The sequence below is a fragment of the Brassica napus genome, chromosome A5, assembly GCF_020379485.1.
Source record: "Brassica napus cultivar Da-Ae chromosome A5, Da-Ae, whole genome shotgun sequence".
NCBI classification, from domain to species: Eukaryota; Viridiplantae; Streptophyta; class Magnoliopsida; order Brassicales; family Brassicaceae; genus Brassica; species Brassica napus.
Window position 1 is genome coordinate 8,071,064 of NC_063438.1, and position 15,045 is coordinate 8,086,108.

General features: G+C 31.8%; 1 protein-coding gene and 1 pseudogene across 1 annotated transcript; both read left to right on the forward strand.

Moving 5' to 3' along the window:
• The first annotated feature begins 10,610 nt into the window (after positions 1-10,610).
• Positions 10,611-10,967, forward strand: LOC106453650. Its single transcript, XM_013895876.1, has one exon. The coding sequence runs from the start codon at positions 10,611-10,613 to the stop codon at positions 10,965-10,967; it is 357 nt and encodes a 118-aa protein (XP_013751330.1).
• A 547-nt stretch (positions 10,968-11,514) lies between these two features.
• Positions 11,515-14,694, forward strand: LOC125609426 (annotated as a pseudogene).
• Positions 14,695-15,045: the final 351 nt, after the last annotated feature.

Below are 15,045 nucleotides of genomic sequence, written 5' to 3' on the forward strand. Positions count from 1 at the left end.
ATTAGTGATTACATACCTTACGATTTCAAATATGATCAAACACTACTTTATTAAATAAAGTTGACATATCCACTTTGATTCATGCATAAGAGCCCATTGAACTGGTATATGCAAATTATGCATTGCTCTTTTCTTCCACCTACAAATAATAAACACGAACAACCAACTTTAGAGCCGCAACATTAAAATGTTTTTTTTTGTAACTTAAAATGTTATTAGTAATCATTTGAATTGTCATATAAGAAAGTTTTATGACAAAATTAAACAATACTTTTAGTATACACAAATCAGTAGAAAAAAGTTTTAGCCACATATGTTATTATTTAACATATAATTACTCAAAATTATAGTATAACAATGTACTACAATAATATGACTATATCACATCAGGATCATATATCGAATTTGACCACATGATATATCATCTTTTAAGAAATTAAATTAATTTATTTGAGACCACCGGTTTGTTTTTTTTTTTTAACATTGTTAGATTTAAATCATTTTTTTTATAAAGACTACTTCCAATAATAGTGGGCTCTTGGAGTTTTTACCGGATTATATCAGATTTTTAATACATTTTTTTTATAAATCTGAACCAGATTATATACTGGGTACCGGGTATACTGTTTGATCACGGCTCCGAGTCGGATAGGAAAACGCTTCTTAAAATTCAAGAATCATAACAAAAAACTCTTTAATTATTTTTTCTAATAAAATTTTATAAATTCATGCAAATTTTACCAAAATTATCAACAAAAAAAAGATACTCGTGCTTTGAAAACGGGTCAAAAAAGTAGTACCTTTGAAATTGAATATAGATAAAATAGTATATATTGATGGTTATATAACTATGATACAAATATGTAATAATAGAAACTCATTTTCAATTTAAAATAATCAACTCATATCGTTACTACATTTCAATATTGAAAACACATTGTTCTTCAATATAGTATATACTATTAAATCACACATATAATCTTTAAATCTACTTCGAATAAATACTACACTTTGATTTTTTTTTTTGAAAAACATAAATTTGTAAGATTTCAAACAAAAGATAAAAGTAGTTTTCCAATCAATATTAGATCAATAGGTAAAAAACAAACCCGTACTTTTAAGTGCGGGACAAAATCTAGTTTAACCTTATTTTCAATGACCTCTTGAATTAGCGAGTAAATATGTATTTAACAAATTTAACAAATTCTTTTATATTATATACGAAAAAATATAAGAAAACTATATCAGTAGAAAATATAGTTAATATACAGTTTGTCTATTTTGACGTTGGTTAAGTGTCATTTTAATTTTAATTGATCAAAACCATAATCAATCAAATATTATCAGTTTTTAAGGTTAGAAAGCCAAAAATATCTTAACAAACGCGTGATACACACATACAGAATAATTAACAGAAATTTAGGTAAGTATAATATTTAATTATTTATTTATCTATTAAAAAATAATATAGAAAGCTTAATCATTAAACATATGTATATATCGAATATTTATGCTCTCTACACAATTCTTCAGTAGGTAATTATGACAATTTATATTTAACTAGTGGTTTGCCCGCGCTACGCGCGGAATGTTTGTCATTTGTATTATTTAACAAAAAGCATTTGTCATTAGATTTATTTGTTTTAATTCGAAAATCAACGTTTGTAGTTGTTTTCTATGTTGACGTACTTCTTTTTATTAGTTAAATTATTGATCGGTTAATGGATCCGCTAGTTTTAGAGAAGCGAGATTATGAAATTAGTTCAATGTATGGTGGCAGTGTGTATAATACAAAATATATTTTGTATTTGTTTACATGCAGTTCAGGATTTATTTTAGTGCTATTTTGAGTTTAAACGGGGTCGTGTTGACCTATTATTCAATGTTCTATTCATTCCATTAAAGAAAAGTCATACATTTAACATAAAATATTTAAGATGTATCAATAGAAAATAAAAATCTGAGATAATGATCTTGTTGTTATGGATAGAACCGATATACCTATTTAGTTGACTAATATAACCGGTGGAAATGGGAGATCCCTGGTGGTAGCAGAGGTTTTTGATAACGATAACTCCGTGCTTAAAAAACCCGACCAAGGATCATATTCATATAAACACTTCTTCCACCAACAACGGAGATTTACCTAATTATGTAAAGATTCGCTTATAGAAATCTACATCTTCCCACCAAATTTTAGAAAGTACATTTTTCCGTTTACTTAGGCCTTGATTGGTAACCTTACTAAATGGTGGAATAACATCTTAAACGCGATTCTGCAAATATTTTACTAATAAAAAAGAAGTTGCAGAATAAAAGAAAAAAAACTAAAATACAAAAAGTTTCATTAACTGACAAAGTGAGTTTTAGTTGGTTATTTAAAAAATTAAGACTTTCATATTATTAAGTTATATGATAATACCATTTTAAAATTTAAATAAATAGCAGTAATTTTTTTAATGCTAAATAGTTATGTTGTATATAAATTTATTCTATAATTTGTTTTAAAATTTATAAAATGTTAATCTGTTATTAAAACGTATTGGATAGCAAGTAAAATATTTATAATAAAAAATAAAGTATGTTTTAATAAATTTAAGTTATTTTAACATTTTGTAATAATTAGTTTAATTATTGATATTTTTATTTTCTTATAACAAAATAAATACCATATGAAATATTTTAATCCATTTATCATGTATTTTTTCAGTCTCATGATTACATGAATATTTGATATCATCTAAAAATGATTATGTCCGCACATTGCTGATTTGTCATTTTTTCTATAATTTTTGGCTAAGTGAACAGTTTTCTTAATTTTATATATTTTAATAATAAACAGTTTTAGAAACATGATAATTACCATATTTCAGCTATGCAAATATTTGATATTATCTTATTTATTAATGTATTAAAATTTCTATTTGATTTTAGGTGAATCAATTATTTAAATAAATAATTTAATAATATTTTATTTGATGATAAACATTTTTAAGAAAATATGATAATTATCATTTACACAACTATTTGATATTATCTTATCAATATTACATAAAAATATTCTTTTCTTATATGTCATGGAAGGATTGTATCTATATTTTTGGTAATAAAAAGTTTATTTATTTTTGAATTTAATATAAGCTCATCGATAGCATATACAATTTATGATTTTAATTTATTAGGGTTTAGTTTTAAAATAATATGTTTTCTACTAATTGTAAATTTTGCTAATATGTGTTACCACAAAAGCTCATATTTATTTGCTACCAAATCAATACTGGATTACATGTCGTATGGGAAACATATAGAAAAAACTTGCAAGGAAAAAAATGAATATTTTAAAACATAAGAGGTCTCCTAAATATTTTGAAAATATTGGAGGAATTATTTTTTATTGAAAATTATATTTTTGTCTATAAGATAATTCTTTTATATTTACTGTTTTTATTTGAAATTTTTTTTTTTCTGTTATAAAAATTTAAGTACTAAGATAAAAATATTTTATAATTAAATATTAATCAAAAAATTCTTTAAAGAAATTTTAAAAAATACTTTTAATATGTGAATGTTTTAAAAGTTTTGACTCAGTAATAAGTATATATATTTTGATAAAAAAAATTGTCATATAGAAATAATTTGATGTTTGATTTAAGGCTTTCGAGAACATTTAAACTAATAAGATATAAACTAATAAATATGCATAAAATAATTAGACCTGCATGTGCGGGCAAAACACCTAGTTTATATATATATATATATATATATATATAAGCATGAAATAAAATAGTCTTTTGGCTCTTTAATAAAATATATTTTGGTGATTTTCCTTTTTGAGAGTTTTTTTTTGTGAGAAAAATTTAAATTGTCTATTTGGAAGAATTGCCAATAAACAAATATATACATATATTAAAATAAAAAGCAATACAAAACGACTGCAAAAAAAAACATACTACACAAATTAGTGCTTTGTATTTTTATTAGTGAATATTAACAATGTGACTTTATCAGTTGGATAGTATCGTCATTTTTGAGCTTGCTCAGAAGCTATCGATATTCGTCATCAGATATTTTCAACTCTTTACGCAAGTCTAATACCAAGACTTCTTTCTCCTAAGTTGTCAAAATGGTACAGCCAATAGAACCTATAGAGGTAGTCGTCATGAGACTAACATAACCTTAATTTTCAAACCTTCATCTCCCCACCAAATTCTCTTAGTTAGACATCTACATAGCCACCATTTGATCAAATATCTCTTAACTCATATTTCAACTGCGTCAAACCATTAACAAATACTCTATAATTATTCAAGTGTTATTTAGTGTGTTTGCGTGTGTTTTTCTAAACTAAGAGGTTCAGGAAATGGAAAAAAAAAGCAAAAGATGATCGCATGAGCTTCTTCCTCTTGAACTTTCTTGGACCTGAATGGCTTGGACCCGTACTACAGATCCACCGAGACTCTCCTCTGTTTGTCTCCAGAGGTTCCCCATTTTGATATAGGACAACATACGTAAAGTTTATTTCTGAGCAATATAACACTATAAACATTCGAACGATGAGTTTTGGATGTTTTAGCTCTCCGGGTATTTTTCTGCAGGAGTTGTTAAGAGCTTGAGTATTGTCTCTCTTCTTTATTTACTTCATTGTGCTTGAGACAGAGGATCTCACTCCTGGAGAAATTGATGCCAAACGTCTAAAATGGTTTCTATTTTGAGCTCCTTTTTAACTGATACTTCATACTTGAAGCTATCAGTGCCAATCGCAGCAACTACAGGTGGCGTTGCTATTTACCTCACAAATCTACGTTTCGAAAAAATCACCATAAATTAGTGAAATAAAAGAAAAAAATACTCCTATTTAACTTTACTGCATCAGCTTTTTTATGTTTTGACGGATCATACCTAGCTTGAGGAAGATGAGGAAGGTTCCCAAATGAAGAATACAACATTCTCCTTGTACTTTGATTGCCTTCTTATGTAATAGATTTCCGTATGCTTTCCTATAAATGAAAAGTTGCTCAATTGATATGTTTCAAAGAAAATGTTATTGAGAAACATTAAGGGTCAAGTATCAACTGGATTCTTTTGCATCAGATTGTTTAGTTGGATGGATTCAGCTCACAAGAAACCTCCAAAATATGAGTGAGAAGTTTTCCATATAACTCCTCCTGTTTGAATACATGAGAACCGAGAAAAACGAAACACAGCGAGAGAACTTGTGAATTGATTAGGAACATCAGATTAAACATGAATAGAGCTAAAGGACAGAAGTAGAGTAGTGAGTTACCAGGAGAGTTTATGTAATTGTTCCACTCAGAAACACGGTCTTATTTACCCCACTGTCATTTCACGAGCTTGTCCGAGTACCATCTGCATAATAAAAAGTAAAAAATGCAACTTTATGGTTTTGAGATTTATGGAGCAACTAAAATATTATTTAAGCATGTGTGTGCGACAGTGAAACCTTGAATCAAAGGGGAAAAAACAAAAGAAGAAGTTTCTAAGTTGATAATGTTTACGCAATAACAACATATAATATGAATTAAGCTTTATTATGCGTACCTTTTCCGTCTGCTAAAACCATATAAGCTCGCCGCTTTTCTTCAGGTCCCTGGCCACCCAAAAGCATAGCAGACATGTGACAATCACTTGTTTACAACGGAGAGCCTTCATATCGGAAAGTGCTTCGGAATTATTTCTTGGATATGCTATTAAGAATTTGCAGTCGGCTTATGTAATGATGGTGGAATCCTGAAAGAAATTCGAAGGGATTTCGTTTTGTAATTAATTGGTGGTGTTTATTATTGGAGTTGTAACCGAGTCGGCGTTGAGACGATGAAGACGAAGTGGAAGAGTCAATGCGATAATAATTAACATTAGGGTAAGGCCAGATGAATATGGGCCGTTTTGTTTCTTTTAGCAGCCCATAATTTTCAAATTTAATCTATTTTGCGTGAAGATGGGATGACATGGCAAAAAAGAAGTATATAATTGGATGATTTTTTTAGCTGAAGTGGATACCCTCTCTATTGAGGATATGCAACTTTTAGTATAGTATAGATACTAAAAATACTTTGGCACCAAGGAATGAATTGCCTAATTTTTTCGTAGTAAAGAAAAACAATGATAACTTATATAAGTTAACGTTAATATAAGTTATATCATAGTAGTTAATGTTAATACATGTTTCATGTTAACCTAACGTGAATCTTATATAAACTCTCGGTTGCAAGTCATTAAAAAAACTCTCAGTTGCAATCTAAGAAAATCATCATCCTTCTAAGTATCTATTCTTTTTTTTTGTCTGGTTAATTATGCTATTACAAATTATGAGAAATATTACATAGATGATATTACAGCCGACAATTCTACCTGTTTTATGAGGACTCACGCCTAACTGTATCACCCTGAGTAGCCCTATGAGATCCATTTCTAACGGTACTGCTTGCGCCATGCTGAAGATCTCTTGTAAGCATTTTTCTAATTTTCTGCATAATTTGCCTTTTCCGGAAATTGAAACTCAGACCTCTTCCTGTTGAAATTGCGTTGTCTGGGGTTTGAACCCCATACTTGGGTGTAAAACCTCGAAATTGCGTTATCTGGGGTCAGACCTTCTAAGTATCTATTCAGCTTAATATTTCCGTACAACATATATTGTGAATAAGGAAATCACTTAGTTTTCATCAACCATGTCGAGTGTTTCTTTTCTTGAGTCTTTCTTTTGTCTACTCCATTTTCATGTCGAGGTTTTTTCTCTACAACTTTATTTTCTCGTGAATAATGACAAATTAATGTATGAATAATAACACTTTATCATTGTAGACACGCGCTAACTTAAATCCATTTTCTCCTTTCGAGTTTGAATGTGCATTGTTGCAAAGTTTCGACGTCCAAATTTTCCGGCCGAGCTTCGTGGTCCAGTTATCAAAGAATATGAAATAAAAGAAAATTTAAAAACCAAATCAGATTTAGATATGATAATCTGTAAATTTCAAATCTTGATAAGTTAAAGAGACAAACCTTAAAAGGTGCTATTCATTAACCAAGCAAATACAAAACTCTATAAAGAATATGGGACCTTCAATACTTTCGATTTCATGTAAATCAAAGAACATTTTTCATCAGTGAAGAACACAAAGTTATTTCGATAAGAGAAAGAAAAATATCTAAACCAACAAAAATGCGAGAGGATGAGTCAAAGTCATGTTGGAAAAAAAGATAAAAGATTTTATTTATTTTTGTATAAACATGTTTTAAGAATATTTACTTTATTTGGCCCATAAGAGTTTGAATTTTTTTTTTTTTTCATTTTTCGTTTGATTTTTTTTTTTTTTAAAAAAAAATTGATCAATAGCGGGTCGCCACATGGCGTGGGGTCCGCTGAACAGTAACGATCTGGGTTCATGCAGAAGGAGCGTGGCGAGACAGAGTTATTACTGTAGCATATTATAATTTTTTTTTTTCGGGAAGCATGTGAACCCCCTTAATGAACCTCTAATGCTGGTGCTCTAAGTATACTGATAGTTTATTTGCCCTATAAGTATATTAGTAATCAGGATTTATTTTATTATGGCCCATAAGTATATCGGCATGCTCAATTTTGTATGTTTTAATATGGGCCATAATCAGCCATACTTACAAATTATAAGCATAATCCAATTTGTATTTGTCATTTTTTTATATTTTCATTTTTTTATATTTTCATTTTCCATCTTATGTAAAAGTGTGGAATTCTGAAAATTAGTGTAAAACTTTAAAGCTCAAATGCAGTCCCGGTCCTAAGATATTATAGGTTCAATACAAAAATAAAAATCGAGGCCCTAAATAATTCCTAAACATTTACATTTATAAATAATTAACATTTATGATTTTTCTTATAGTAAAATAAAAAGAAAAAGATATTTAATATTTACTTTTTTAAAAAAATGTCTCACAATTTTTAAGCTTCCTATCTTCTCCTAAAGATGATATTACTAATGCCTTCTCTTTTTTTTTTTTTCCCAACTGAAGTTTATTAAAAGGAATAAATCCACAAAGGGCAAGGCCCAAGTCTTAGAACAATCCGAAGCCCAAAAACATAGGCAAACAAACAAGAGAAACAAACTGGGCCAGAGGCCCACACAACCAACCGAAACCCTAGTAGACCAGACGCCGCTCTTCACGCGAGGCCACACGCCTCCTTTCTTCCTCCAGTACCAGCGACCGCGTCACGACGACTCGACGGCCACCGTCGACAGCAAAGTCGAAACCAGGCCTCAACCATTCAACCAGACCTCGAGATACTCGAATCCATCAAACGCATCAACTTCAAACCAAAAAAAACGGACGGATCTACGAATTACCAACAGATATTAAAGCCTACAATCGATTCATCATCTCCGACATATAAGCGGCAACAGATTCAGATCGAGAAGCGAAAATCAATTTAGCTCAAACTCGTAGATCTAAATGAAAAAAAATAAAAGCCCTAAAAAAAACCCGAACGCCGGCGCCAGCGATGCTGCGGAAGCCACCGCCTCCCGGAAGCTGAAACCGACGATGGCGATGCTGAAAAAGCCACCGCCTCCCGATACCCAAAGCCGGCGAAGAAGGTGCTGAAAAAGCCACCCCTTCCCGGAGACAAGTCGGACGACCACCATAGAGAGGTGCGACGCCGAAACCTAGGTAGATCAAGAGACCCCAAACAAAACCCAGATGCCAGAAAAAAAAAAGGAACTTCACAACCGGACCGACGGTGGCTCAGAGAGCCTCGCCGTCGGCCGGAAATCTCTCAGATCTCTCTTTCTCTCTTTTCTCTCTCTTGTACGTACTACACTATCTCGGACCTTTTACTCTCTACTAATGCCTTCTCTAAAAAAAAATATATTACTAACAACAACAAAATAAACCCCAAAATTCTTTAAAAAACGTAGGCCCCATTCAATTGTTTCATGTGCATGTGGTCAAAATCGGACCTGCCCTGAGCCTATCAGAAATTTAAACTGTGGTCCACAATTCCAACACAATTCTAATTATAATTGGTTCCGGTTTAATATATAGATGATTATATAAACAATCCAAAATGGTATACATATCAAAAAAATCGATCATTTATAAATTTTAAATTTGTCAATTCTATATATTTTATATCTTAACTATATAAACTCACCCTTATCCTAGTGTAAGTAGTAAATACCAATAAGTGTATTTTGCGTTATATTAGGTTCATTTCCATTTGTTATCTCTTTCTGAACCAAATTAAAAACTACAAAGAGCCAAAAAATACCTTAATCCAAAACAAAAAATGCAGTATTGGTAGCAACAATATAATGAAAACAGTCAATCAATGTAGATTGATCCGAAATTTGGTTCAAATCCAATTCCATTCTAAGGGCATGTAGTTGGTTAAACCAATGCATGTTTAATTAGGCTTAGATATACTTTAGGAATCACTTTAGGAATGTATCTTAAGTGATTTCTTTTACTCTTATGGAGGGTGATTTGAACTTTGATCAATGTTCAAGAAAGTGGGATAATAATATAAAAGGGGCCACTTCATGGTCTTTGCTTTTTCGGATTGGAAGACAAGACTTAAATCAATAGTTCTGATCTTATAAATTTATTGTTACTAAATATAGAAAATTCTTTTTCTGCTACATATATTATGGACCACTAACATATTTGCGTGGCCAACAATTCTAGTTACCAATGTAATAGCGGGATCTCCTTCAATTCTGAAACAACAAACTAATTTTGAAAAAAACGCAGGCAGTGGTAAAGACTTTACCTTTTAAGTTTTGTAATACGCAGGAGACGGATAACTTCTCAAACTTGACAATGGGCCTTGATTAAATTGGCCTACAAATTTGCCTATTGCTGTCCTTTACACATAATGGATTTTGAAACTGTATTGTTTCGTCCAACGATCAAATTGACGCTGAGAGGAGAGTTGAAATTGGACTTAAGTTGGTTAGCTGCTTTATCATGGCCATGAAGTATTGAAATTAGTTTATGCTGTTGCACAAAAAATATATATTAGTTGATGCTATAAAAGTATAAAACAATAAACATGTTGTTGAAGTTGGTTCAGTTATTGGATTAAACGGCTGAAAGCGAAGAATAAGCAGCACAATGGAAAGATTACTAGTTGAGAATATACTCTATTACATCAACCACTGAAGTTGAAGTGATTGATCTGATGACTCCCTCAGCGAGCTGCAGAGGTTGATCGTCTATGAGACTTTGAAGAGGCCAAGAGTTTCTGAGTTTACAGACTTGACAAGGTCTCTTTTTTTTTTTTTTTTTTTAATTTCATAAAGTTGTAAGATAATATTCCCGTCCTGAGCCAAGCAAACACTGTCCGCAGGCCCTCCAAATATTTGAAAAAAATTACATATACTTAGACCTCCAAAACATAATTTTCAGGACTCTAAAAAAAATTAGTTGAAATCTTTATTAATTCGCCTATAGCCCTCTAAATCTTAGGGCCGAACATAATAACAGAAAATTCAAACCTCATTATAGTTATAAACCTGAGTAACAGGAGGTGTGGAGTTGGATGGTTCCACAATTCTACACCAATTTTTGATTATGCAACTCATAGATTTGGAAACAATGTACGGAAGGAATCACTTATGGCCGGCTTAGCGTGGACAGCCTCAAATGAGACAGGGACGACCATACTTCAAGGCACTGCAACGGAAGATTGCGTCAGTTCAGCTCTACTGGCGGAAGGATTAGCTATACGAGAGGCCCTGCTGCAAGCCCAAGCACATAGACTCTCCAACATCATCATCAAGTCAGACGCTCAGATCATCATCCGAGCTATCAACAAACGAGAATCAATCAAGGAAATTTGTGGAATCCTCCAGGATATCCACAGCTTATCTTGTGACCTCGATGTACTTTCCTTTAATTTCATTCCTCGCACTGAAAACAGAATAGCCGATGCACTGGCTAAGAGTGCTCTGCTTAACTGCGCCACATTGTAGGCCTCTTAATTTCCTACTTTAATGCATTTGCCGTTCAAAAAAAAAAGGAAACAATGTAGCCATTCATTCAATCTAGATGACTACTACTAAGGGTCCAATGCGTTTGAGAAGTTATACATATCTGATACAAAGTTCCACTATTTTGTGAAGCTTTCAAATAAATATACATTCAGAAAGGAATAATAGTATTCCGATTTTCGAGTGTGAAATTGATGGGATCCTGTGTGCCCATGTTCTCGATCTTGACTATATTTTGTGTGCAGTCATGCATGTTAATAAGACCTGGTGAGACTTGGAAAAAAAAAACGAATCATACGAACTATAATTTTGTAATTACGGTCAATAATTTAAACTATGATCTACGAACTGGTTAACGCATTTAATTTGGGTTCTTAGACGGAAACATCCTCCACGTGCAGCCACATGTCAATATGTTGTGTAATTCATTCTTCTTTTGTAACCACTTTTCTTATGTACATATCTATCGTATAAGATTTTCCTTTGTACAGTTTGACATATAGCATAAAGCACGTGGAGAGGTTTGACAAAAGAAAATTTATGGAATATGGTTTGGTTTCTCAATACATTAACCGCTGGCTTACACGTCTGTGAATTGTTTACTACTGGTTCGGTTAATCGGTTTGCTTCGGATTTGGTCGAATCGGTACGGTTCATCCGGATTGTAGGACTCTAGTGCTTGGCTCCATATTAAGTTGAGCCAAAGTGCAAGGATCGATACAAGCGGCATATTAATTTTTATTTTCTTTCTGCAACTAACTTTCTTTATATATAAGTTAATTAATAACAAACCACAAACTCTAAAGTTTATAAAAATAATTATGAATTGTTTTGATCGTTGGGCATTGAACTTACTGGAACTGAAATGGATTAAATATCTTATAATCAGAATAGGAATATTAGGTAAATTGCACTCTATATACATGAAAAAAACTTAAATACACTAACTAACCAAAATTTCTTCCTCTCTCCTACTTTCTCTTCCTATCTCTCTCTACTCTCTCTCCCAAAATCTAATTTTCGTTTTTTTTTGGTTATTTGGCAAATAAGCCCATAAAATTAAGTTTCTTTGTTAAGGTTTTCGGCCGTATATCTTCCAGTATTTGTTCATACATATGATGGATAACAAATAATAATATTTTGCAAATCTCGAGCATACTCAAAATTTAATAAAGTAATATCTTAGCGTACAAGAGTAAGACCATTAAAGTTTTTTAATCGCCGAGATGATATATGTCTATAATTCTATAGTTATAAAATTTAAATTAAAGAAAGACTATTAATATAATCCACCATAATGACTCTCCTAATTTTTATTAAGAAGCTCTATTTCCTCCATTTCTTCTCTTCTTTTTCACGTCTCCTCTTTCATTGATGCTCTCAGGAACAAGCTTATAACTAACATCCTTGGATGTCCAGAGACAGGTAAATTAAATCACAATATATATAATCTTGGTGAAGTTTCGATAATAACCTTTGGACAACTTTTTGGTGTTGGACTGATTGGAAAACGGCAGAGAAAGATTTAGCGAGTACCACGAGATCGTGAAGAAGGTAAAGAAAGATCCAACCTTCGAAAAGACGACGGATCATGCTGTGATGGGAATCAGGAGACATGTGGCGGTGCCTCCAGGGACAACGTTGAACACCGTGACTCCATGCGCCGCTTGTAAGCTCCTCCGCCGTCGTTGCGCGGAGGAGTGTCCTTTCTCGCCATACTTCTCGCCTCACGAACCTCACAAGTTCGCCGCCGTTCATAAAGTCTTCGGCGCCAGTAACGTCTCCAAAATGCTTTTGGTAATTTGTTTTTTTTGGTAAAATCTTTTGGTAGTTAGTTAATTACCTATACACATATTTTACAAAATGATCATTGAATCATTGAACAACTTTATAATATAAGACAAATAGATCATTTAATCTTCTTTTCAAAAATACTAATAATCTAGTTCTTTTATACTTACCCTTTAGATCCATATCACACTTTTCTTTCTTTTTGGTTGATATAGATATCATTTTTTGAAAGAATTTTAAATTTAAGTTTATATAGATATCATATCTGATTAATGGGATATAGTTGAATGGATCTACCACAGTTTTTGTTTGACTCACTCCAAACTAAACAATGTTTTCCCATTTTGATAATTTCTAATAGTCCAGGCACAAATTTAGATTAAGGGATATATTATATTAATAGATTATAACTCAAGCATGCACATCACTGGATTTAAACTCTAGGTTATGACATCACGGCAACATTAGAACAAGCCACTAAGTTACATATTTTGGTTCTTTTTTAGCCAATTATCGAAAATTAAAAAAGAATGTTCTATTAACAATGAACTTTTCATTTTGCATAATTATACAAAATATCATATATTGTCAATTTCCTCTATTACCATCTAGTGCGCATTTGGGTCTATGTTGTTTAAAAAGTTTTTGTCACAAATATAGACTTTAAGAATCAAAATGACCAAAATGTTTCATTAAAGAAGTAAATATACACTTATACTCTTACGGTTAACTAATTAAAACCTTGAACTTAGAATTAATTAGGAGTTGGGATTGGGATGAAATTTAAATTTTATAAAATAAAAATAAATAATAAAAATTTGAAAAATAGTTTCAAAAAATATTTTCGAATTACAAAAAGAAAATTTAAAAAATAAAAATAAAAATAATTCAAAAAAAACAATTATAAAAAGTTTGAATTGAAATCATATAATCTAAAACTATAAAAAAAATATTATTATTATTATTATTTGTATTTATATATCTAGGGTATTATGGTTTTTTTACTTATTAAATGAAATATTTTGGTCATTTTCTTCTTAGAATATATTTTGGTGACAAAAACTTGAAAATGATATATTTAGGAGAATTGTCCAAAATATGTGTAAAATATCCTTATTAGTTAAAAAACTATCTAACACATACAATTGCTATTTGCATAGAAATAACATTCCCTTCTTGTTAAATTGTGAATTGTATATAAATTATTTTTGCAGGAAGTTGGAGAAAGTCAGAGAGGAGACGCAGCAAACAGTTTAGTCTACGAAGCCAACTTAAGACTGAGAGATCCAATATACGGTTGCATGGCGCAATCTCCGCTCTTCAGCACCACATTCAATCTCTCCAATCGGAACTCACCACAGTCCGTACAGAAATCCTCCGCCACAAATACCGAGAAGCCGGCCACATCACTTCCTACAAAACAACAACAACACAACTTCAACAATACTACAACATCAGTGTCTGATCATGCTGCTCTCGCTGCGTCCATTCTGCTCCCACCTCCACCGCCACGCCTCCTCCCCCACGACCACCAAGGCTGTTGTCTTCTCAGCCAGCTCCACCGCCTACGGCCACCGGCTTCTTTACCGTCTCCGTCGATGGTGGTGTCTTCTTCGTCTTCTAATTCATCTGCTTACCAATTCTATATATAATCCTCCTCCGTCTTCGACGGCTGGATACAGTAATCTCTGTCCAGTGATAACAATGTTCATTACTTCGATTAAATCAGAATTGTGTTCTTGATTCTGCTTTCTTGGATGCTATTGTTTTACCCCTTATAAGCTAGACGCTTGAATGTTGGTCCATGATGAGGATAGGGCGTGAATGCTTTGTTTATTTGTTTTTCATGTAGATTAATAATTACATAACTTTAGACCATCATTAACGGTAAAACCGTGTACACAGTTTCTTAAGTAAATTTGTTTTTGTTTTTTTGTTTTTTTGCTTTTAAATAAAAAGGTGACCGATTGCGGGCCGCCACGTGTTGGTGGGCCCGCAAACAATGAAAAACCACCACAAAAATCGATCCTTATTTGATAGTTTCCGTAGCGATTCTAAGCCCATTTGTAGGGCCCACGTCATAAAAACACTTAAGGATCCCTTTAAAACTGCCGTTAATTGTGCTCTTACATTCAGTTTTGCTTTCGTGGTCTTGCGTGCAAGACACGTACACGACTTTGCACTGTAAGTTTTTTTTTTTTTTTGGTAAGTTCATATGGAAAAGCTTAAGATGGATATATTTAGATATACATTTGATGTGATTTCACCT